Here is a 26,341-nt window from a genome sequence, read left to right as displayed (position 1 = left end):
AAAGATACCCCTGCTGTGTAATGAGACAGTATCCTCATTATTCACAACAAAAATCTCCCACAGACCCCTCCTCTTCCTTTCAGGAATGAAAAATCTCTGCTTTATTGATGCCTGAGTGGCTGCTGGGTTATAGATGCTGTTTATCATGCTATTACGTACTGCTCTTTGCCAACCTTTACTTACCGCGTCAGTGGCTGTAGAGCTGATTTACTGTCGTCATAAGTTGGCTTGAAGGTCTTTGTGTGTACATGGCGGCTGCATCGCTGAGGCGTTCAGTCATTATTGATGCAGGGCGGCCGTGATGACGGTGGTTGTGATTACTGAGTGGAACGCTAGCGTTTATCAGAACACTATTTACAGTATGACGGTTATGGAGCTTGTATGAAAAGAAAACATATTTGTCTTATTGTAATAAATACATGTTGAATGATAATTTGATGGAGAAAGTGATCCCAAATGAATCTATTTCTTTTCATGAAGTTGATCCATGTTTGAGGGCTAAAGGGCGGATCCTCAGGCCCGCTGAACAAAGCTCTGACCCAGTTAGTTGACTACTCGTCACAACAGCTACACAGAAGGAGCTCCACATTAAAGGTGCCCTGCCACACAAAACCGTTTTTATATATTATATTACATACATAATTACAATATACATATTGTGAAGTTTACGGCTTTAATGACATGATAAAATGTCATAGAACTGTTTACAATAATGACATTAAATATTTGCAGGGGAGGAAGGAAGCCAGCGAGGCTTATATGAAGTCTAAAGAGTATGAAAAGATCTCAAATCTTCAATCCAGTTTAATTGTACACAAGAGGCAGACAAACGGAAACATACAGGGACAGGTAAAAGAAACCGTAACATTCAAATACAAAAAGCATAAGGAAAGAAATATAAAAAAAAACTAGTTTTGATTTCATGCTGTTCCAGAGAAACGGAGCTCTAGTAGATTTAAAGGTGTATTTAGAGATGGAAGAAGTATTCAGATCTTTTACTGAAGTAAAAGTAGTAATACTAAAGCAGTATTTTCCTTAGGTTTGTGAAAGACTTATTTGGCCCCAGGGGTCCTCCTTCAATAAAATGTCACGTTTTTCAATTTTAAAAAAACAATACAATTTCACATCATTTCGACCATTAATATGATCATATCTGTGTCTAAAACATTGGAAAATATAATGAAAAAATAACACTCAGAAAGCTTAAAGACAAAAAAGTCCACTGGGGAGCAACAATAATCATTAGATCTGAGAAAAGTCATTTAGTTTTGATGCTGACATTGATTTAACATTCTTCAGGAATATGTGTTCATGTAAACAACAAACGTAAAATAATTCCTGGACTGCACAAGTCTGTGTGGGTCATTCTCAGCAGACGGTCTTAGTGTCCGGGCAGCCTGAAGGTTCATGATGCAGGTGATGACTCACACAGCCAGGCTTCCCCCTCCGTCTCACTTCATCTCAGGAGCTGCAACACACGACGACGCAGCCGACTGAAGCTGTGATGACGACCACGTATAATGGAAAATGTCACTTATGTAACACCATAAATAGCAATTAATGCCGTGACTCTAAACAAGAACGGTTACTGCACATTCACCTCAGTTTTATCTCCTGTTTTGAAGCTAAAATTACACACTTGTCTCACATGATTGACAATAGCATTTACAGGATGTAAATAACAAGAGTATTATCTGGAAATGTTATTAAGTCTTTCTGGTTTCATTGTATTGCAGTTAGATGCATGCAGCAGGCTATTTAGTGAAAGGTTAGCAACATCTTCAGCTTGGGGATGCTATCACCAAAAAAAAGTTTGGTGAAAAATATCAAGGATCCAGTTAGCTGTAAGAGAATCATATTCAGAAAATGCTGCTTGGTTTCTTAGAGATTAGAGGAACATTTCTCTTTCATCTGGCTCTCACATAGCTCATTTTTCATGCTCAATCATTAGCGTACTGTCCGAGGTCAGGACTTCTTTTGATTAAAGCACAAAAAACGATCTTGCATATCTATGCCATCACTGCAGTATCAAAGTTCTTGCCGAGGGAATTGAGTGAATGATTGATTCAAACAGACCGTCCTCACCCAGAAAACGACCGTATAGGTCGATTGTGCATGCAGCTCATAATGATCCATATTTACGTTTGTTGTTAATCGTGATTGTAGTAATTATCGTAGTGAGTTGACAAAGCATAAGAGTGTCAAATTCTGCGTAAGGAGACAGGCTGAGGTGGTGTTAGGGTCAAACAAACACAGGATTTTTTCCCATGAGACCAGGGTTCGTGTCGCTTGTGAAACCGAAATTAACCGACTTTGACAGACTTTAGTCCGTGACGCAGACTTTAGTCCTCATTTCAGCAGTTTTTCATGAATCATTTTAAGCCAATTCATGATGTTTAATAAGCCTAAGTAGGTGCTAACGTCAGAATGCTAACATGCTGGTGATTAGCAGGTGTAATGTTTACTATGTTTACCATTTTAGTTTAGCGTTTAGCATGCTAACGTTGCAAATTACACGAAACACAAAGTACAGCTGAGGCTGATGGGAATGTAATTTTTGCAAGTACTTAGTCATGAACCAAAGTACTGAACAAATTAAAACAATTTTGAGCTGATGATGGCGCTAGATGATAAGTTAGGAGATCACCAGAGTGATTACAATTCATCCTTAGGAAAACATAAACGTCTGGCATATTTCACTCAAAACCACAAATGTGAACCTCATGGTGACACTAAAGGAAAAGTCAGGATTACTAAAGCCATTATTATTCATCCTCTGGGGACCATGAATGCCCAAATGTACAATGTACAAAATGTCATGTCAATTTATTTAGCGTGTACTTCATGTATATGTCGTCTTGTTTTTCTTTTATGCATAAAAAGATTTAAATCCTTAGCATCGCAGCGTGGAAACCAAAGTGCTACAATGTTCAATATCTCCAAAAGAGATAATATAGTTTGTAGTGGTGTTCCTTCTTTGTCAACATTTATTCCTGTGAACAAATGTAATCTTTGAATACTGTACTTCAGTGCTACTTTTTTGGTAATGACGGATGGCCTGCCTTGTTTTCAGATCCTCCTGTAGTGAAGCGCCCTCAATGACTTGTAGCTGAGAAGAGCAACATATGCTCCCTAATAACATAGCAGGTGCTCTTCTCAGTGCATGCGGTGAAGCAGACTTTCTCCGGTGTGTTAGTCTTCAAAGTCTTCCTCCCAAAGACTGTAACGCAGTCTCTTTTTTTTTCCCTGCCTCCGCCCATCAGCTCTGCATTATTGCATAATTGCAGAACTGTAGCAGTTCTTATGTAGCCTCACCTCATGAGTCTTTGTTTCATGTCGTTCCAGTGTTGAACAAAGCGAGTGTGTGTTTGTAGACAGATGAGGGGACCAGGCTTTGCTGCCTGAGGGCTTCTCCTCTCAAGGCATCTGGTGCCCGGCTGCAGAGCCTCATGATGCCTGATGAAATCCCAGCTGACATTTTGAAAACACAGAACGCACCCAGCACAGTAGATGAAGCGTAGCGAGTGAAGGATTATGTTTGGTTCAGAGTGAAATACGCAGAGATTTTCTCACCTTTTTCCTCCTTCTACACTCCATCATTTGGCCTCCCCTTCCTCCTGCATCAGGCACCTTTTCTGGCTCATGATTCATGTATGTTTCATGCAATCATGCTGAAAATTGACTACGGTGAAAGAGAGATTATAATCCAGAGGAACATGACATACGCATTTTCGTTTGCTATCTGTTGCAGCATTTCCAAACTCAACACACGCTGTTGTTCGAGGCTTCCATCCTGATCAGCTGCGATAATAGCGATGAATATTTCACCATCACAGAATGTGGAATGTGGGTCGCAACGAGGAAGAGAGGCCTTGCGGGGAGCGCCATAAATCTCTCTCTCTCTCTCTCTCTCTCTCTCTCTCTCTCTCTCTCTCTCTCTCTCTCTCTCTCTGGTTTTAATGGTTATGCCTTATTAGGGGGCTGTGTGTTTCTGTGTAAGGCACAGTAACAGGTCCAAGAAAAACCCCAGAGGAGCTCAGATGAGCCCGAGGCAAAGTGTTGCTTCATCTGCAGTCTTTGGAGCAATGGACATTTCTGCTTCTTTTTTTATTTCATCAGGCGTTGTGGGGTTCCTTAAAATGATGTTTTTATCGGTAAAATGGAGAGAGAGAAAGGGACAAGTGAAGAAATGAAGGGGAAAGACTCATGGTGTGCTTGTATGTGTGTGTTCTAGTGTAAGAAAGAAAAGGCACAGTGTGAGACATGGAAAAAGACTCCTTTGACAGTGCTGCACGCTGACAGCACAAAATGTTCAGTCACACCTCTTTTTATGAAGGTGAAACTCATGATGTCTGCAGGGTTTGACCTATGAAAGCTACCTCATTAGTTAATGTGATGGACAATAATTGGACAATAATTGCCCACGATACACACTACTTTTTGCAGTTTAATGTCACAAAGGTTTACCTTACCTAACACTTCCTAGCTTACAGAGCCTAAATCCAGAGCATCTGGGAGAGTTTATCTTCACAATTTGGCTTCTCTGTGGGTGCTGAGTCATGGAGAGTCAAAGTGTAACTGGAACTTCCAGGTTCTGCACCAGATCTAAGAAATTGTAATTTTACAAATTCCTAACAAAAAAATTCTGCATTGCTCAACAGTATGTCCTGCGGTTTATTTATTTTTCTGTTCTAAGCAGCATTTTAAGACTGTCGAGGTTAAAGGTCACCAGCTTTTGTACAGCTAAGAAGTTGTTAAAATGATATTAGAAGAAGGTTTGATATCATGGATAATAGAGAAACACTGTGCTCTGAGACTGCCATTTCTTAAAGAAGAAAAAGCACTTTCATTATCATAAGACCGTTTAATGTCCAGTCCAACTGATTTGGACATTTGCGTTCTCACATACAGCTCCTCTGGGTCATGTTTAGATAAGTTCAGGTTTGCAGTGCAGGTGTGAAAGAAGCTAACGATGACTGATGGGACGACCTAAAACCATTCTGCTAGCATGGCTGAAAATATTGTGCTGCTTTAACTTTGTTTAATTATTTGTTTATCTTAGAATATATGGATCGGAAGCCCGGGAACACATTTTACCTTTTCAAGTTAAAAGAAGAAACCTTCAATGAGAGATTAGAGTCGCAGAAGCTAATGCTAGCAGCTAACCCAGTTAGCAGCTACATTTGTCACTAAACTAAGACGTGAGAGAAGAGATGCCACCTGCTGTTTCCTGTCCGGTGTGGAGGTTTAACCAAAGATTCTCTATAGCTAAAGATAACGCATTACATGCTGCGCCTAAGTACGAAACGGTACACACTTCCTGTCTCCTAAATGGGCGTGGCCTCATTTGTGAACATCATCTGGATGGATTAAAAGTTATATTTGTATAATTTATTAATATTTTATTTTGCTAACATTAGATATTTACACAGCTAACAGACATATTTAGCATCACGGAAATTAGTTTTTTTAGGGCTTTCGCGGATGTTAGTTGACGTTAGCTTATCTGTGTTGCCACATCTCGCGAGAGTTCGGTCCTGAGACAGAAACAGGTCTGGAAGTTAATTTTCTCCTGATGTGTCCATCTGAAAAATTCCATTTTAGTGTCAGAATGTTCTGGAGAATTGTGTGGCTTGTGGAATAGGGGTCCAATATTTATCTTTTGGAGACTATGGGGTGAAAGAATCGGTCATAATCTGTGTTCACGTTCACTTCTCCCATTGGAATCAATACACGCAGGGCCTTCCGCTTGTCTCCTAAGGAGGCGTGGCCGTGGTGAAGCCCACGTGACACAGATACAGGAGGTTACTCTGAGTTGGGGCGTCTCGCTTCTAATCCATCTCTGGTTAAAACTAAATCAGTAGATGGCAGGAAAACATGTATAGTCACACATATTTACACATCTTGAGCTGTCATATACTTCAACACTTGCTGTGTTATCTCTCAGTCAACACAGGATGTAAAACCACCTTCCCTTCGTAGGAATGTCGCCTGGCTGTGGTCTCACACAGTGTCGCTCTCTCCTGTCACTCTGTTTTCACGTTTCTAATATTAAGCCTCTTCCTTTGGCCTCATAACTCAAACAAAGACACGCAGTGTGCGACACGCTCTCATTATGAGTCTCTTGAAACAATTTGTTTAGTTATTATTACCAGTTGTATTGTTGCTTTTGTTGCAGCGATGGAAAGTAATTATCCTCCTGCTGCTGCATATTAATTACTGTGGTGGAGAATATTTTAGACTGTTTTCAAGAAGCCTGTGGACTTCAGTTACTCCAATGTTTACTACTTTTTTATTTTACATAATTATGAGGAGTGTGAATAACGACACCTGGCAGAAAACTCAGAAAGCAATTTTTGAAGCGTTTTGACATCTGTACGTGTTCTCTTACATTTCCTAATTAACGATAAACACAAAGTTCAGCTGAGGCTTGGTCGTAAACCAAAGTTTTGGCCTCATGGTGGCGCCTCGTGGTGGCGGATCACTAAAGTCAGGAGGATTCATCCTGTTGGGATCATGAATGGCTGGGCAACATTTCATAAAAATCCAGTATTTGCAGAGATGTTGATGATGCTAAACATGACAACAGGTCTCTTTTTCAATTATGATTCCAGTCCCTTAAATTAGTACTTTATTTTAGTACAGTACCTTATAAATATATTGACAAGGACAAACATGGTAAAGGCATCACATGCAGATACTGATGCATCATTCGCTAAAGTACCATATCACAATAATCATATGAACCGGTCATACTGCTCAATCCACTGTGAAAGCCTCGTAAATCCCCTAAAATTAGATCCCAGCAGCAGCTTGTGTGTGTGACTGCATGCATGGGTGTGGCCGTGTGTGCCACTGAGCCTGTGTGTGTGCGTGTGTGTGCGTGTGTGTGCGTGTGTATGCGTGTGTGTGTGTGTGTGTGTGTGTGTGTGTGTGTGTGTATATAGTATATATATATATACGATATATTTATTTGTGTGTGTACAACAGAGGGCCTTGGTTAAGTGCTGGCAAAGCCGCACTGACAGAAATTCAGAGGATTTCCCAAGGCGGCCATTAACCAGATGCACACAAGGACACATCAGAGGCCGCATGCTACGACATATTTTATACACATGTCTGCACCATCAGATGGGAGGTGCTGCTGGGTGTGCGTAGTATTGTGTGTGTGTGTGTGTGTGTGTGTGTGTGTGTGTGTGTATATATGTGTGTTTCTGCGTCAGAATGTACCATTAGATCTATTTTTGGTTGTTGCCAAGCTCGCCGTCATTTATACGAGAGAATGGAGAACTTGTAGTTAAAATTCTGTTGATTTACAACCTCTACTATTCATCTTGTACGCAGTGGGCTTAGTCTGAGAGCAGCAGAGCAAACATTTATCATCATATCTCTTTATTAAAAACTAGCATTTTCCCACTTTGAAGCCAAAAGTATGCGGACATCCCCTTTGGGTTATCGGAGCCGTTTCTTGTTTGGTTCAAATAAAGGAACATCACAGCAAAAACAGGATGTTTTAGACAATAGTGTGCTTTAAAGGATGCAATTGTTTTTCATTATCAATTAACTTATTATTTTACCGATTAATTTAAATGAGAACTATAAACTATCATATACTGTATAAAGTCTCTCTCTCCACACATAGCTGCCATAAGCACAGCATCACCCTTCAACGCAGATGTATAAGTGAAGAGTTCAACTTTGACCTACTGTACATACTAAAGTTGTGCGCACACATTTTTGCTGTGCACTTCAGGTTCATTATTAACATTTTGGGTGCTCCCTTGTGTTTTTTTTACCACCGTATGAAGTGGTATAAAGACAGTGTGGAGATATGTCTGGCTATGCGATAGGGCTGCAACTAACTAACTACTTAAAGATATTCAGTTTACTGTTACCTAGGAGTGAACAAAACTAGAAAATATTTACTTATAAAAAGCTGAAATCAGAGAATTTTTAACCGATTAATCGATTATCAAAATAGTTGCAGATAGATTTAATAGTTTACAACTAATCGATTCATCTTTGCAGCTCTACTATACAAGACTACTTTTTATATGACATTTTATAATTTACATTTTAATTAATGGTGAAAATAATTGGCATGTTAATTGATAATAAAAACAATTAGTTTCAGCCTTTAAAGTACACTATTGTCTAAAACATCATTGTTTGATGTAACATTAAGATTTCCCCTCATTTAAACCAACCAGACAGTCTGATTATCTGACTGTTCCTGTTTCTTGTTGCTTTCATAAATCTCAGCCGTGAACTGAAGTACAAGACTACAAAAATTAAGACTCCAATAAACTGGAATTATCCGTGTTAATGTCATCACTTTTTGGGAGAAAAGTTATAAGAATATGAGTCACAGGTTGATTTTTTTCACTTATCAAAGATCTGTCTGTACGTGAGCGCGTCACATTAGCATGACTCTGTGTCTGAGCTGGAAACAGCTGTTGGACTAATTAATTTGATCTGACAGTGAAACGTGACATCAGTGGTACAGTAATGCCTGGATTCACATCTGCTGTCTCCTCCCTGTTGTGGGAGTCTCTCATGTTTGTGTTTGTGTGTGTTTCGACTCATAATTAATGTGTACATCTGCTGTGTGTGTGTGTTTGTGTGTGTGTGTGTGTGCGTGCGTGCTTGTGTGTGTGTGCGTGTGTGTGTGTGTGTGTGTGTGTGTGTGTGTGTGTGTGTGTGTGTGAACATAACATGATTGACAGTTACATATGTTCAAGTGAAAACAGATACAGACACAGACACACTTTAATCACTGGTGCTGTTTTATCTGCGTAACGTAAAAAGAGAGAAAGAAATCCAAAGTCCAACGTTTTTCAACATTTTTTCGGCATTCTTCTATTATTGTACTATGCTCCAAAATGTTCTAAAAAGTTGAAAAGCAATATTATTTGGATTTGTAGCCCAATCTGTGAGACACATCATTAGCAACAGGTGAGTCTGAATATCTGGAAAACAAAGATGCATTTAACAGTTACATTCAATTTAAACTGTGGCTGAAGGCCTGCAGCTGGTTGCCGTAAGATTTATAAAGGAGACTACCATATTTCTGCAATATAGCTAGTTTCACTTTATACCTTAATTTTTTTCCACCTTAAGATGATGACTAATTTGTGAAGTTGCTTTAGGAATGTCTTTGTTAATTAGATATTTGGTCCTTTTTTTCTTTTAAGATGACAGTAGATAGATCTTTATTGTCATTGCATATATTTACACAACAAAACTTAGTTGGAGGATTCCAGTCTGCAGCATTAAAATACAATATGAAATAAATGCACATACTTCACACCCACACACATACTATAAATACTCAAAAATAATACTCATATTACCCATGGTATAAATGAAAACGTAATACAGTTGCAGCCTAGCTGAGAAGAATACCCTGTAATCAACTCATAATCAGGGGGAAACAAATCACATCATACAAGTCCTATTTTAGGCAAGCTATATACGCAGACACATTTCGTTTTGGTAGAGTCAAACTGAAATATGACTGTCCTGTATCAGGATTAGCTGTCTGGATGAACCTTCAGAATTTACTTTCCTTATGAAATGTCACTCCAGGAAACGTTCAGGGCGAAGGCCGAGGGTCTGACGTGAGCAGCAAAGCCTTGACAGCCTAACCTCACTTCTCTGGAGGCCACGTCTGAAGATGTGAGAGACGAGGATGGAACTACTCCCACTGATCACTGGTATTGTTAGCCTTCAGTGGGACGAACAAAAGAAAACGCTCTGCAAACCCTGTGTCAGTCTGACAATGCTGTCACTGCTCCAGGGCCCTGCACCATATTGTCTCACACCGCCTGTCACCTGCTTGAGTAATTTCACGGCTCCGGCAATGCCAACATGAATATAAAAGGCGTTTTTGGGTCTCACCCTTGGTGTGTTTTCTAACTTTGGGAACTGCTTGTTTGTCTCCTTCGTCTCCTCCTCTTCTCACAGCTATTAGTCATTCTGTGTAATTGTTGAGTATGATGAGAACTTGGCAGGAGAGAAGCCTCCCCATCCCAACACTCCTCATGCAGAGACGAGTCCAATGAGCTGTCCTCGGCCTGGCTGCCAAATCGCTGTGTGTTTCCTCAGCTACACGGAGCCGGGAAGGTTGACAGCGAGTGACGAGAGGCCCAGACGGAAGAATTTTACGGAGATGCAGAAAGAAAAAAAAAAGGAAGATAAAAAACAACAGAGGGAATGAAGGAAAAACAATGTCAGAGAATCCAACGGCTTGCCAAAAAATATGAGATCCTCGCACACCCCATCACTGGCTCTGACCCAACTCCTGTGGAGGAGAGAGGACTGGGTGGAGGTGGATGGTGAGAGGATGAGAGGGTGAGAGGGCTGGATAAACACAGCATGTCTGTAGCTGGATGAAGAACAGCCACTTTCAGCAGATGTTCAGTTTTCTCCGGGACCTGCAGAATTTGTTAACACAGATTTGCATTTAGCGTCCGGCTAATTGGCCCAACAAGGTTTTACCTGCACAGTCATGATATAAACAAAGCCCCTGAATATTTAAATGTCAATGATCTCCAACCTGTAGGTAGGGACTCCGCCAAGGGGTCTCAAGAAAATCTGACAGGTAGAACTAGCCTGGTTCCAGGCCTCTGAATATTTTCATTATTGATAAATCTGTAAATTATATGTTCTCAGTTATAAAATGTAAAAAAAAAAACACACACACAAAAAACTGCCAATCATAGTTATTCAGAACCAAATTGTTTGTGTTTGCAATCATAGAAGACCATCAACTATTCTCAACTCAAAGGCTGATGGAACTGAAGGATTTGGGGCATTTTTGCTTTAAATGTGACACAGACAATTAATCAATGATGGCATCATATTCATTTTCCATCTATTTGTCTATGATAGAGGCTTAAAATGATGCAAAAATACTGGAGATATTGACCTATTCAGGCTTCAAAAAGTACCTTAAATGAAACAATCTTGAGAAGGAAGTACGTAAAACTTAATTTTAAAGGTCCACAAGGGAAAAGGGTTTGGAAGCATTCCCGTAAAGGAAAGCACAGATGATTGTCTATTTGTACATAAGTGACCAACAAAACACCAGAAACGATCCCCCCATGGACTATAATGAACAACGAACGGTATTTGTATGTGTGTGAGAGAAGAAGCAGCAGTAACGTCAGCACGCAGGTGTCCAGTCAGTGAATCTGGGGTCGTTGTCCTGAGCCCAAACATTTCAACATGTTCCAGTGTCTCTAGTGTCGAGGAGCACCATCGGTCTGGTTAAGGCCAGCTGTGTAAAGACACCAAGATAAAGCCACGGGGTCGGATCGCATGTCGACACGAGGAGGGCTCAACAGGCTGCGTGTGGGAGAGTTCAGTCCGGGGAGGGGGGGTGATGAGAAGGGCAGCGCTGGTTGTGTGTGTGTGTGTGTGTGTGCTTGTTTTTGTGCTTTATATTCGTGGGGTCCAAAAACCGGGGAATACAGTATACTTGTGGGGTCTGCACAGCCTTGTTGGGCCCAAAATGCTGGACCCCACACGTTTGAAGGGCTGTTTGAGGGTTAAGACTTGGTTTTAGGATTAGGGTTAGAATTAGGTTCTGGTTAGGGTGAGGGTAAGGGTTAAGGTTAGGCATTTAGTTGTGATGGTTAAGGTTAGGGTAAGGGACTAGGGAATGCATTATGTCAATGACGGGTCCCCACAAAGATGGTGAAACAAATTAAACAAACCCAGTACGTGTGCGTGTTTGTGTGTGTGTGTGTGTGTGTGTGTGCGTGTCTGTGTGTGTGTGTGCGTGTCGTGTGTGGGTGTGTGTGTGTGTGTGTGTGTGTGTGTGTGTGCGTGTCTGTGTGTGTACGTGGGTCTGTGCATGCATGTCTGTGTGTCTGTGTGTGCGCGTGCGTTCATGCGTGCGTGTGTGTGTGTGTGTGTGTGTTTCTTTATATCATAAAGAAACACAAAACATAAAGTCAAAAGAAGTGTTTGTTTGGGAACAGCTGCACGGCACACACACACACAAAAGACCATTTATTTACTTTTGTCCAGAGGTGGAAGAAGTATCAATACCACAGTATATTATTATGTTACTGGATTATAATTATTGCTGCATTAATGTGTTAATGTCTTCAGTGTTGCAGCTGGTAAATGTGGAGCTCATTTTAATTACTTTTTGTTCTGCTTGGTAGTTTAACCTAATAATTAATCATATTTTATTAGTTGGTTTATAATTTGTTTCAATAATCTAAATCAGCAAATGTTGTCAGACAAATGTAGTGGAATAAAAAGTACACTATTTGCCTCTGAGATGTAGTGAAGTAGAAGTATAAAATACCATAGGGTTTGTGTGTATATGTGTGTGTATATATATATATATATATTCTTTTTCTTTTTTTTTTAAGATTTCTTTTGGGGCATTTTAGGCCTTTATTTCTACAGGACAGATGAAGAGTATAGAGTAAACCTCTATATATGTGCGCCTGCTCTACCAACTGAGCTAACCCGGCCACCAAGCAGAAACATTTTAATATAAATGTATAAATATATTATTACTGTTGATCAGACATAACAATACATTTAAAGGTGTCACATTGTTTTACATTTTATAAATAAAACAACAAATCTATGAATGGTGAAGATAATCAGCAGAGTAACTGATAATGAAAGTAATTGTTGCAGCTGTCCTTTAGAGCACTCACCTTTCCCATTCTTACAATATTGTTGAGACCACTTTTTATTTTTAGCTGTACTGAAATATTAATAGCATCAAACCATGAGGCATTAAAGTTTCAGTCTGAGCTGCCGGAGTCCTTTAAAGAAACATTCAAATCAGATCTCAGTTCTTCCTCATAAGACTTTCCTTTGTCATTTTTTGGGAGATCAGTTGGCCTCTCATGGCACTCTGTGATGTAAGAGGGGTCATTTTCTGCTGCATGAGGATTTCCCCTTCACTTTTACAAGATTTAGTTTGATTTACTCTAAAGTCTCTCTAAATAGGGTTCTATTATTGTCCAGAAAAGACCTGAGTTGATTAAACATATTGCTATCAAATACATGCTACTCTCTCTTATTGGTGGAGATTGTGGTGCTTGAAATAAATAATATGACTGCCCTCATGCCCACTGCATGTTTTTCAGAAGAAAAAAACAAACAGACAAACAATATTCTCCTATATATATCTATTGCAAAGTGTGAGGTGTCTGTCAATAAAAACAATTAATTGAAGTTATTTAAAGCAATTTCTAGGGCTGCCCCCTCTTAGTTGGTTAGTCGACTAATCGGTAGTTTTTGGTCTTAAGCATAGACTGTATATTAATGGACAGCGCATGTGTGACGTCACCCATTGGTTTGTGGAGATCTGCTGAGCCGAGACCATAATTAAAAAAATGAACATCATTCTGTGTTGCAGAAGACTTAAAACTAGCGATTGAGACCATAAACTCATTATGAAAATGTTTACTGAGGTAATAAATCAAGTGAGAAGTGGGTCACTTTCTCATAGACTTCTACAGAAACAGACCTCCTTTTGCAACCACACGTGTCGCCCCCTGCTGGAATTCAGATAGAATGCAGGTTTAAGGGACTTCCGCATTTGCATCACTTCGCCGAACCGGATGCGTTGTCCATTAATATTAACAGTCTATGGTCTTAAGCCGCCTACACATGATAAGCGGCAAAACCGTTCTGCGCCGGCCGTTCCATTGATTTCCTACGGGGAGAGCGGTGGCGCCTAACTATGCGCTGCTCTACCCCTGGCGTCGCGCACCGTTTGGGTTTTCCGCTTTGCACTGTGCACAAAGTTCAAATTAGTTTAACTTTGACCTAGTTGCCGCTGACCTTTCAAAAGCGCAACCAATGAGATAACAGCATGTAGTTACCTAACAACGGGAAATAGCTCCCTTGCCACCCTTGATGACGAATACCTGCGCTGTGCTTTGCTCTCTGCACTGCTCTCTGCGCCCTACCTAGCGGTGCGCAGAGAGCAAACCGCTTATCATGTGTAGGCGGCTTTAGTCAACTAAGATTTATTTTAGTCGATTAGTCCTTTTTGTGCTTTTTTTTCATGCTGAATAACTTATTTAACATATCAGCTCATCTTTGGTAGGGCTGCACGATATGAGGAAAATATCTAACGGCGATTATTTTGACTGATATTGCGATTGCTATATGATTTATGATATTCGAGGGAATGATCATTTTTGTATCATTCTCATTTTCATAAAAAATATAAAAATTGAAAAAAATGAAAATGATTATAGTTTGAGTTTTGCGAGGATCTGTACCAAACAAAGATGTTTTTCTCTAGTCTGTAGGATAGGATTTGTAGGCCGGGACGTCTCTGCAGCACCACAATACTTCATTCAGAATGGTTTGACACTTATTTTACCTTTAACAAATACAGTATTGCACCCCCCTGCGATTTGGATATTGCACTAGACCATATTGTGACTTCGATAAGATTGCGATTAATTGTGTAGCCCTAATCTGTGGTGAACGCAAGATTTAAAGTGATGCTTTTGCATGATTTGTTTGTGAAACTCAGTTTTACAGATCTGTTGATTAAATCAACTTCGACAAAATCGTATGAGTGTTAGTCGACTAAGAATGTCTTTAGTCGAGGTCGAGGACAGCCCTGGCAATTAGGGCTGCACGATATGAGGAAAATATGAGATAACGTTGTTGAATATTGCGATAAAGATATTACTTGCGATACATCAACTGTACTCAAAGTGTACTCAGATCTGCCTTTCTGCTGCTTGAAGAATTTAAAACAAATGAAAGGAAATAATTACCAACATTATTTTATTGAACAAATTGAAGATTGAATTGAATATAAAAGGCACCACTAAAAATAGGATGACACGGTGTCTGAGTAGCTCACCTGGTAGAGCAGGCACCCATATATAGAGGTGTACTCCTCGAGTGTTCCCCCTCTCTCTCTCCACTTTCGTGTCTTCAGCTGTCCTATATAAATAAAGGCCTAAAATGCCCAAAAAATTATCTTTAAAAAAAGAATGACAGAACAATTTAAAGTGCAGTTTTCTGCTGATATTTTCTTTCAACTAACACAAAAAACCTCTGAGTGTCTTTTGCGATATGATGCAACCTTTCGCGATATGGTTATTGCGCCACATGATAGCGCGATGAAGATAAAAAACGATATATAGTGCAGCCCTAATAGCACTGTCATGTGTCCCCTTGTGATCTCATGATAAAATAGAGCTGCATGAAGTGGGTCTTGTTTGTTTTGGACTTCCTTTGAGGCATACAGACACCTTTTAATATACAAGACAAATAATGATATTTTATATAAAAGGTTTTATGCTCTTTCAGCTCTAAAACTGGACGCACATGCTTGTCTTTTCTTGTTATTCAGGAGAGTTCTGTGCTTTTTCCAGGCAGCACGGTTTAGTCCCAGGAGGTGGAAAGTGAATCTTTGGAGGCTTTTAAGAAGTGCACGACCTCCTACGGTAGATTTTTATTTTTCCAAGCTTTGCTGTGTTTTGTTGCCTTGTTAATCATGAGGGCCAAAGGGGGCCAAGGTACTGCGGGTGAATCTGGAATGAGTCCGGCCATTTCATTGCATTCAGCTGAGAAAAGCTGTGGGATTTAGTGCTCCTCGAGAAAAATAGCAAACTCTCCGGAGAGCTGGACGTGGATGCTCGAAACCTTTGGCTGTGAGCAGCATTTTGATTTGGGGGGGAAAAGCTTTAGCCCCCGGTTGTGTTTTGTTATCTAGTGCTGTGTTGTGTTGGGGCTGTTTACTATGCAGCATGTGCTCTGCATGGACACCAGAATCAAGGTGGTCTGTTGTGAAAAGCACAAAGCTCAATACAGTATCTGTCTGAGTGTTGGAGTGGATCCACAAAAAGGAAGATTTAATTTGGCTTTAAAACAGAACAAATGATTTGGTCTGAAACATGTTGAAATACACATTTTGACAGTCCTCTTTTTGACAGTTTTCTTTGTCAGATGCAACAAATTGTTTGCTATGATTATGTCTCTTTTGTAGGAAAACAAAAGACTGATTTTGCCTAGAAGAGTAACTGAAATATTCATTTAAACCTGATTAAATTATGTTTTTAATCAGGTGGATTTGACTGTTTCACCTTAAATTAAACTGAATGATTTTTGCAGCTGCAGAATTCAGATGTGCTCTGTAAATTACATACTGTGCTCTCTTTTAAGAGAAAACTCAGAACCCCAAAAGAAGGGATTTAAAATGTAATTGATCATTAAAAGGCATCCTGGTGAATTTCAAGATCTGAATTTTTTACAGACTTTGAAACACAAGCCACGTTAGCTTTGTAGCCATGTCTTTGTTTCACCCATAGACAGTTCCAGAAATGGACAAAGTGATGCCGTTGTTTTCAACGGAGACCAGTGAAGGATATTAGAAGCACTTTTCCGGTGATGGCTGAGCGTTACTGCGCAGCCTCAAACTGAGCTTGACTACATAGATATGACGTGAGCAACCTGTCTGAAAGTTGTAAGTCTTCAGAAATCTCAATCATTCCCAATCTTGCAGAGACGGAGAGCGCAGGTATACACAGGCTAATTATTGCTAACTAAAATGATAGTTAACATTAGTAATTAAGCTTAAACAGCTAATGTAAGTCGAAACTGCCTGCGAGCTTCTCCTGTACTATACGGTAATTCCTCTACTGTGCGACAGTAAGTCAGGTGGTTATGACACAATGGTTAGCCTATTTTTCCAAAAATGTCTGCTACGGAGCCATAACGTGAGGTACAAGGTAATGGAGCCTTTTATACATTGTCGTGTTTCTTTAGAAATAAACAATGGACAAATAGAGTCTTTAAACGCTTCAGATGTAAAGTTATTCACTGTCAAAGTGACGTCAAAATGAATGGCAGTCAATGGGACGCTAACGTCGGGTGATGGCTTGATGGCAACAAAATGGCTTCATAGGAGCTACGCTTTATGGATGCTGACTTACCCCCTTGGTTTCACCATGGGGGAAACTGTGCTGCTTAGTTAACTTCAGATAGCTTGTTAGTAAGTTAGCATCTTGAACAGAAAAAAAAACGTTCCTGCAAATGCCAAGAGCGTACGGTTTAGATGCTAAATCTATCTATCTATCTATCATGTCATCTTAATTTTGTTGTGTGAGATGCAATGACAATAAACTATCTATCTATCTATCTAAATGGTGTGTTACTTATACTTGGTCTTCAAGAGCACTGCTAACAAAACACTGTTAAGTGTATATCTATGTCCCCAGTGTCATGTGTTCCCCAGCTCAATATCCTCTTTATATGACACATTAAGAAGACATTTTAAATGGTTGAAATGTTCCCAGCATGTTTTTCCCAAGGCCAAATGTTCAATGTACGTTTCCCTGGTTCCCTAGACCATTCACCTACAGCTTATAGCCTACTGATGTTATTCTCCTCAATACACCATCACATTTGTGGAAAAGACATTATTGTTAAACTTCTGACATTGACATCTCCACCGTGGCTGAACAGATTTTTACCGATTCAAACTGCATTTGAAACGTCCATCTCCCTTTGTTATCTTTGCAGTTTGAATTTGCGAAGATGGCCCTCACCATTCACCTACAATGTTAAATAAATAAAATATTAGCACTACATTTGAAATCCCTTAAAAATAAATAGCTGGGAGCATGTTACTCCCCGTAAAACCATCTGTTGCCTACGATAACATTCTCTATGAAATACGGATTTAAAACCTATAGGCTAGCTGTTTCCCCTTGCTTCTAGTCTTTGTGCTAAGCTAAGCTAATGCCTCCCATTTTTCTGTGCTGTTTTGACACACAGATGAGAGTGGTATCAATCTTCTCATATACAGTGTACAGTGTGTTTTCATTTTCCATTTTTCCAGTCTATCACATATACGTGCACATATTTACTTTTTAGTGAGGTTGCCTTTTAGGCTCCATGATGATTTCTTATTCCACCCCGACTCCACACAGACCTGACCTTGAAACCAAAAGAAAATGTGAGGATGAGACACATGCACGCACACACACACACACACACACACACACACACACACACACACACACACACACACACACACACACACAGAGAGAGATGAAGATACAGATCTCATCTTCTGCTGCTGTGACAAATGAAAGCTCGGCCGCCGGCGTCACACCTCAGGCTGCTGTTTGGAGAAGTGACTCCACTTTACTCTGCCGCTTCATTCATCTTCACACGCCTTCTCCACTTCGATGTTTCATCCATCCATCTGCTCCATAGCTGCAACACCTGCTGCCATAGCAACACCAAACCCACTCTTCTCCTCAGTTAGTGGCGGGAGAGAGGCATGCTGGGTAATCTGACTTCACCTGGAACATTCCTCCTGGGGGATTTTTCTGTCCTTGAACCATTTTTTTCCTCATCATATACCAATTCCCCTTCTTAAGATAGACTGAATTACATATTCAATACAGAAGACCTGTTCAGCTCTAAGCCTACATATTATATTAATGCAGTCAAAGTGCAGTATGTCCTTCTGGCGTAGTGATATTACAAGACATATCACTCTTTTCTTTGCCTCCAGGCAGTCTGGGTTAAATGGCCGGTCTGCAGACATATAATGAAAATATCAAAGCACACAAATAATGGCTTTCTCAGGTCGGTCGTCTCCTGCAAATACACATCTTTGCTGTATTGATCGGAGCTCACAGCAGACAGGAGGGCGGAGATAATAACGGTAGAATTGAATAGTTGAGTAAGAGCTGCGACATCTCAGAGGCAGTTTGTATTGTTCTATTTTCCTCAGGATTTTTTGTGTTTTTTCCAGGAAATTAATGGCTAAAAAGGGAACAATACATACAGTATGTTTTCTGGGGAATTAGTAGAAGTAGTATTAAATGTTATGGAACTACCAAAGATTCACTTTCCACCTCCTGGGACTAAACCGTGCTGCCTACTAAAAATGTAGTATGTATTAACAAGCAGGGCTGTGCAATTAATCAAATTTTGATCGCGATTTCGGCTCCTACTGATCAAAAACAACTATTTTGCACATTGCGTTTTGCAAGTAAACTCTTCTTTTGTCTTGTGTTCTGAATGACATACGCACTTTAGCCCCTTCCGAAGACTAACCTCACTCAGCCAACATTTGAATATATTTTTTATATTATTTATTTTAAGGGGGGATTCAAAACGTTCAACAGGAAAAGTATTAAGGGAAATTTCAAAGTTTAAGGTGTTTTCACTCCCTCAGTATTTCTTTATCTCTCCACCCCTGACAACTTGCGCACATCCAAAGAAAACCACAACAGACGCAGCGTAGTTTACCGGCTGGTAGCATGCAGCTAAAGACACATGGTAATGTTAGCCTAACGGTAGCTGGAAAATGGCAGATCTATTGTTAGATTGCATTAGATAGTACTGATTTATAAAGTGTGTCAGTTTTTCACACAGAATTAGATTGTATATCCGGTGGTAGCTGACCCGGGGGTGGGGGGGTCCACGCGCGGAAAGAGGTGCAGAATACTTTTATAAATTGTACTGCAAATATTTTTGCCAACTTTGTATAACAGCTTAAATAGACAAGCTGCCCACAGTCCCATCCTCATGGCTGTAAGGGTGCAGGGGCAGTTACAGCACACAATGTAATCTTGTGAAAAAAACATAAATGGGCTCTTTGACAAAACAAGATACCACAAGTTGTAATTCTGTTTAACAGCCAGATGCTGTTCACCTCTTTGTGACCTTCTGCATGCAAGACAAAAAAAGAAACTTAAATGTTACTGTATATGTTGTTAACTTGTTGAACACTTGAACATGAACACAATTGAAAACAAAATTTGAGAGCAGATACAGCAGTATGTGGCGGTCAACATTGATTGAGTGGCGGGCCGCCACAAAGATATCAATGTATGGGAAACACTGCTAGTGCACAGCTATTCATTTCCTTGCAGTAACCAAATGTGACTGTATACAGTCCTCAGGGTTAACTGCCAGGTTTGCAGTCTTGGTGCGTCAGTTTCTGAATAGAGGAAGCGGCCTTTGAACCCTTTTTAGGTGGACGTTTCTGGTCTTCTGCCAGAAGTTCTGGACCCGAGAAAAGAGCAAAAACAAAGAGCTGAGTCATTTTACAAGAAGAACCATGTGTTTTCTCACCAGCTCTCTTTCCAAATCTTCTCAAAAGATTTATCTCTGTAAAACCCCCTTTTCACACATTGATTATCTTCTATCGTCTTCTCTCTCGCTGCTTCTGTGTTCTTCATCACTGCCTCCCCCCACCGCCTCGCCTCCTCGCTCTCTTCTCTCTGTGCCAGTGGGAATCCCGGGTGTGACGACAGAAACTGATGCTGCAGTAGAGTCCTGACTCTGCTGCTGAGGCTTTGATTCAGGAGGCTTTAGCGCCCTTGATGTGTCAAACAAGTAACAAAAAGCTGCAGAGAGAGATGGAGCATATTCCAATTATATTCTTGATAAAGTCGTTTCCCCTTTTTTCCGATGCAAAAGCGACCATAAATAATATTCAGTTTCTTGCGAGTGTTTGTTTTTGTACCCCTTTGATTTTGATCTTTTTCCAAAAATATGAACCATGTGTTGTTCCGGCCTCTCCCTTCCTCAGCTGTGACCTCCCGTCAGTCTGCGTTACGATGTCCAAATCCCCCGAGGGGAAACGTCAGCACAACAATATTAACAGCTGACCTTCTCCTCTCCTAACACGTGCAGACATGCAGAGACTCGGCCAAACACGTGGAAATGTTGGCTGCATGGATGTTTTATTTAAAAAAGAAACATTTTTCAGGCACAGCGAGAAGAAAAGGAACATTAAAAGCCTTTAGTTGAAGATATTAATGGTTTAAAATGCATACGACTTATTCAAAATTGTCTATTTTTACATCAGAATAGTGTGCCCTGTGTGTGAATATGTGCTCTGATAGCCACTGTGTTCACACATTCTCTAGTATGCAGCTGCTTTTTTACAAAAAGCCACTGTGACATTCATGCATCCAGCAACACTGCAGGTACATTATGCTGCTGCAGCTACAGCTTTAAAATACAGTTAATGTTACATTCATTTTCCTCAGGAGATGTGGGGGCAAAGTGTTCTTGAATCTTGCCTCCTGCTGGTAATTGAGGACATGACAGTTCAAACTCGAGATATCATGAATCGTCTGCAGACGTTATTGTATTCTTTTATTATTCAAGTACATTAGCAAATATAATACAAGCAGGACTGTGAGGTCAAGAAAAAGTCAGAGAGGATTCATCGTCTGGTTGGAAAAAAACATTGTACGTGTGTGTGTGTGTGTGTGTGTGTGTGTGCGTGTGCAAAATAAGAAACAGTCCTTTGCATTGTAAGCATGTTTGGATTACTTGTGTTTGTCTGAGTGTGTAAGAGCAGCACTGGTGTTGAATAACTGCTAACCACTCGTGTGTGTGTGTGTGTGTGTGTGTGTGTGTATCATTATCCCCTCGTATATAAATTCACTGAGCCAGTAAATCTTGCTTGCTTGCTGTCCTTGTTGTCAGAGAGGAAATGGATCCAGTGACGGTCGGCGATTTACTTCAAACCAGCCATGATTTGCACACAGTGTGTCAGAAATAAATGAAGGTTAAATCAACATACAGAGACAGAGCCTTTGTGACTGTGCTAACAGAAACAGTCATTCTGCTAAAGCTATACACACACTCACAAAGCCACACAGATAAAGACTAGATTAAATCCTCTTTCTATCGATCTAATGCACCTTTACCAATGCAGGTGGCTGTTGATGTCGGTCAGTCCACCACTTTGGTTCAGACTGAAATAGCTTAACAATCGGATAGATTGCCATGAAAGTTTGTACAGACATTTACGCTCCCCAGAAGATTAATCCTACTGACTTTCAAGATCCTCTGACTTTTTCTCTAGCGCCACCATGAGGTTTTAAGTGAAATATCTTAACAACTATTGGATGGATTGTCATGCAATTTGGTGCTCAAATTCATGTTCCACTCAGGAACACTCACACTTTGATTACGTGCTTATTAACTTTCTTGTTTCCCCTCTGATCCATCATCAGGTCTAATATTAATGTTCCTTCCTTTTGTAAGCAAACACCATTCAAAAGTAACTACATTCCTGTCCCATTTTTTCAAGTGTATCTTGGCGTCTACAGGCAGCAGCAGTGAGTTACAAACAGAGAAGGTATAACACAAAATATTGAACCTCAACAAGTAGCTAATTGTTTTTTTTAGGGGTTTTTCCATGGGTTTGAAACTTCTACTCCACCAGAGTTTTTAACAACTTACGTACTTTGTACATCTGGGGCTAGACACTAATATAGTACTGTATATCCTGTTTGTTTTTTTGTTGCTATATTAGTTACACATTGGCCTTGATATTTGTAGTAAAACTATAAACTGAAATACATAATTTATTTGATATTTTACAAAAGATCGTAATGAACTGAGTCCAAGCTTAAACCACTGCACTGTTTGAGGTGCAGGTGGTATTTGACCTTCAAAAGATTCATTTTTGGGTGGATTAATACGCAGAAAGGCACCACACAGTGCTGAAATAGCTGCATTAGCTAAGAGCTGTGTGTAAAAAAAAAAAAAAACAGATACTGTAGCATGCTGAGGCTCACAGTCGAACAGACACCAGCTGTGGAAAGAAATGAGCTTTTCCTTTTTGTCCTCCTGCTTCCAGCTGTTCCACTTCAACCAGATCAAATAAATAATCAGCCATGAGAAATAAGGTGTGTGACGTATGTCTGTCTGTGTGTGTTTGTTGGGTTTAAAAGATCAGGATCAAACTGTCTTTTATGTTTTATATCCTTTTCTTAATGGCAAACATGTTTTTCTGCAGTCCAGCCTGTTGACAGACATGAATGTATAGCAGCGATAACAGATTGGTGGGGGATGAGAGAAAGAGTGAAAAGACGAGCTTAGCAGGTCTCATTCTTCAGGCTGCCCTTCTTCTCCTCCCTCTGTCACTTCACTTTCCCCCTCTTATTGTCGCTCGGCTCCTGCCTGTAAACAGGTGCTTTGCCTGCTGTTAGCAGGGGGGATGTGGAAGAGAAAGCTGCAGATCAGCAGGACTAGATCCATAGGCAGGAACCGCACGCCTCTGTAAGTCCAGCTGGTTTTATTCTTGACTAAATGTAAAGTCTGTTTGTGTCAGGATTCAATCTGAGAGGATGAGTTGTCTGTGTTGTTTAGGAAGTGAGCTGAGGTCAGGTGGACTTCATTGGTTTATTGTTCTCAGAGAGGAGACAGAGCTGTTGTAGGTTTTTGATTCTTAAAAACATCGATAAATAAGCCTGAGCATGTTTTGCAGTTTTGCAAAGAATTGATTGTAATTGAATTTCTTGTTTGGTTTGACTTTCTAAAAAGGCAGCTTTTATAAGGCCTCTGTCCAATCAGATCAGATCTGTGCTGTTTGTAGTAATGCTGCTCTTATCCCGTTTTTAAGTCTCTTTAAATGTACGTGTGAGCTGCTGGATACTTGAATTTCCCCGTGGGGATGAAGAAAGTATCTATCTATCATCCTTCCATCCATCTATCCATCTATCTATCTAATCTATTTTAATTATCCTATAATTAGTCCTAATTTATAGGAATTATTTCTGGGAAATTACCCAGAAAATGATTAGGAAATTACGGTAAAATAAAGTGTAAGCTTGTTACCAGATGCAGCATTATTTAAAAAGAGAGTAAGTCGTCAAACAGTCGTTGGATGGATCTTCCTAATGAATTAAAGTGGTTTATAACTGACCTGTAAAGCATATGGATTAATCCGCCGCTGAAAATAGTCCCAACAAATGCTTCCTCCTGTTTGAGTAACAGTAACATTGTAATTTTGAGTTAGCATTTAGCTCGTACAGTAGCACTGCTGTGCAGCCTCACAGAGCTGCTACGGTTGCAGACTCTTGTTTCGTGATAACTGTTTAATTACATTGTCTGGAAGTTAATCAACACGCTTTTTCATATTTTCATCTAGTTTAGAGTCCAGGCTTCATCATACTTAGGCAAGTAATTCCATTATCTGACAGTTATTGTTGTGATTATTGAGATTATCTTTCATGTGGTGGATTAAACATTAATTAGCTTTAATTGTGGGCCTGTGGAGACTATATAGTGTTGACTGCTGAGGTAACTTTGAGAAACTGTTAATTCAATACTGTAAATTCAATTTAATACAATTTTTATTTATGACAAATTTGCCTCAAAGGGAAAAGCAGGAAAAGGAAAAAAAACACCTCACACCAACTATTTAACAGGGAAAAAAGGGAGAAACTTGAGGGAAAGGGCCAGAGCAGGATCCCTTTTCCATGACAGATAGGCATGCATTTGGTGTCATATATGTTGCCAAAAAGTATCCTGAGTGACATTCAAGCTCTTTTTTTCTCTGTCAGATTTCCAACCTGAGACCAGGGGTTGTTACATTCGGGACTTATGCTCCATTTACGGCAGCTATATACACTGTTTTTCAAGCCATTTGAGATAATAAGATGCCTAAAAATCTGTGCATCACATGATAGTTAAAAATCTATAAAAGAATCATCCAGGAAGGCCGACATCCTGTTACTAGCCGTTTCTCAAAGTCAAGGATCCTTCCTGGGTAGGACTAGTCCTTCCAAGTCAGGTCCTTCAGAGGCTAGGACAGGCTCCTCCTTAGCATTCGGAGAACACGTAAATGGTACAGGCTAGCAAGTGCACATCTCTCTGCCACCGGACATTAAACAAATGGCAGAAAAGACAGCAACCCAGCTAACAGCCTAATGTTAAATGATAGGTTCAGTTAGCTTAACATTAGCTCGGGTGTATCTACCTAATTATAATAGCAATTTGTACCAGCATTAAAGCGTTAAGGCGGTTACAGACCAACCAGACGGCCGACCGTTGGCAGAAAAGCCAGTTGGACTGATCAGTCTCCCTGAGTTGGTCAAAAAAATGCCTCGGAACACACCAAAGCGACGAGACGTAATACATTTCCATAACAGCAGGCGACGCTAATCTGTATTGTTGCCCAAAAAATTAAAACCGGCAGCTGATTCCGGAGTTTGGATTTTTCAACCAGCCATTAATGGCGCTGATTCAGAATACGATCTCATATTGTACTAAAATAGTTCACTGAAACTTGTTTCTGAAAACATTTTAAGCGAGAAACAGGCCGTGCAGTTGCTGAATCTGTCTTCATTTCAGATCGACAAAGGTTAGTTTAAAAGATTTCCGTCAGATTTTGAGAGGCTTAGTCACGCTCATCCCGCTCGCCATTTCCAGGTGAGTCCCGACTGCCTTGTCTCCGACTGAGCATGTCAGGTCGGCCAAAATGAAGGCCGACGGCTCCTCCAACGGACGACGGCACGGAACACACCGAACAGACTCGAGTCACTGACCTCGCCAGACTGTCCAACGGCCGATTATCGGCCCGGTGTGTAGCTGCCTTTAAGCTTTACATTGATGTAACACATTAACAGTGATAACAAATGTACGGCAAACACTAAAGATACTTACATTTAAATGATTATTGTGCCGTCAGCGATCCCGCTACAACTCCTGCTTAGGTCCGCCATTGATTTTTATTTTTAACGAGCCAGCAAAGCCGCGCGCATAGGATTGTGGGTGATTTGGAGCACGAAGGATACACATATGCATCCTTTACTGTCTATGGGAAATCCTCTGAACGAAGGACTCAGTCCTTGCTGAAATTTGGAGGACGATGAACGTTGATATTTCGAGAGACCGAGAGCAAATGACAGATGAAGATGAAGTTATCTTAAAACCCTAAAAGATTTGGGGTTTTTGAGAAAAAAATTGTAGCTGGAGCCCCACAAGCCACCCTTCCCGCTCCGCCCCTGCCTGAGAGTTTTTCTCTTTATTAGCTCGAGCCCCGTTGAAAAGTTGAAATATGAACATTACTTATTTTAGCTCCAGGCTGCAACTGCAATATCATTTATTATTTGTTCAGCAAATGGTGTAATTACATTGATTGAGTAGTAGCCCATATGTGTGTATGTTGCCCAGTTCCCTCTGCAAAAGGTTATGTAATTACGGAATTCCCCCGTCCACCCTAACAGCCTCCTTTTTCTTTTTCTCTTCTTTTCCAGGGCTGAAAAAACAGAAGTATTAAGTGAAGATCTACTACAGGTAATAATCAATTAAGTGTGTCTTTTTGAATGATGTTTGCTGCCTCTCACAGGAAAAAGAAATCATCATCAACTCAAAGTATTCAATGTGCATGAAATTACTTTTTCAAATGGTTTTCTGAACTGCCTTCAGGCGACGTTAATGAGCGCTGAAATTGAACCTCTTTGTGAGACAAAAGGCTGAACGTCCCCACTGATTGACTCAGAGTGCAGCACTGTAATTGATCAGCGACGTCGGTTCCACTGAGTTGGTTTAATAA

At 40.2% G+C, this 26,341-nt stretch overlaps 1 protein-coding gene across 1 annotated transcript in view; it reads left to right on the top strand.

The window, feature by feature from the left end:
* The window catches only part of LOC144536096 (rho GTPase-activating protein 44-like), a 94,425-nt gene that overhangs the window by 22,928 nt on the left and 45,156 nt on the right, over positions 1-26,341 (top strand). The window contains 1 exon segment of the mRNA XM_078279033.1: positions 26,043-26,082. Within this exon segment, the coding sequence (XP_078135159.1) occupies positions 26,043-26,082 (40 nt within the window).

This window comes from Sander vitreus, chromosome 21, assembly GCF_031162955.1.
Source record: "Sander vitreus isolate 19-12246 chromosome 21, sanVit1, whole genome shotgun sequence".
Classification (NCBI taxonomy): Eukaryota; Metazoa; Chordata; class Actinopteri; order Perciformes; family Percidae; genus Sander; species Sander vitreus.
Note: the sequence above shows the minus strand (reverse complement) of the source record. Positions and strands in the feature narration are given on the sequence as shown.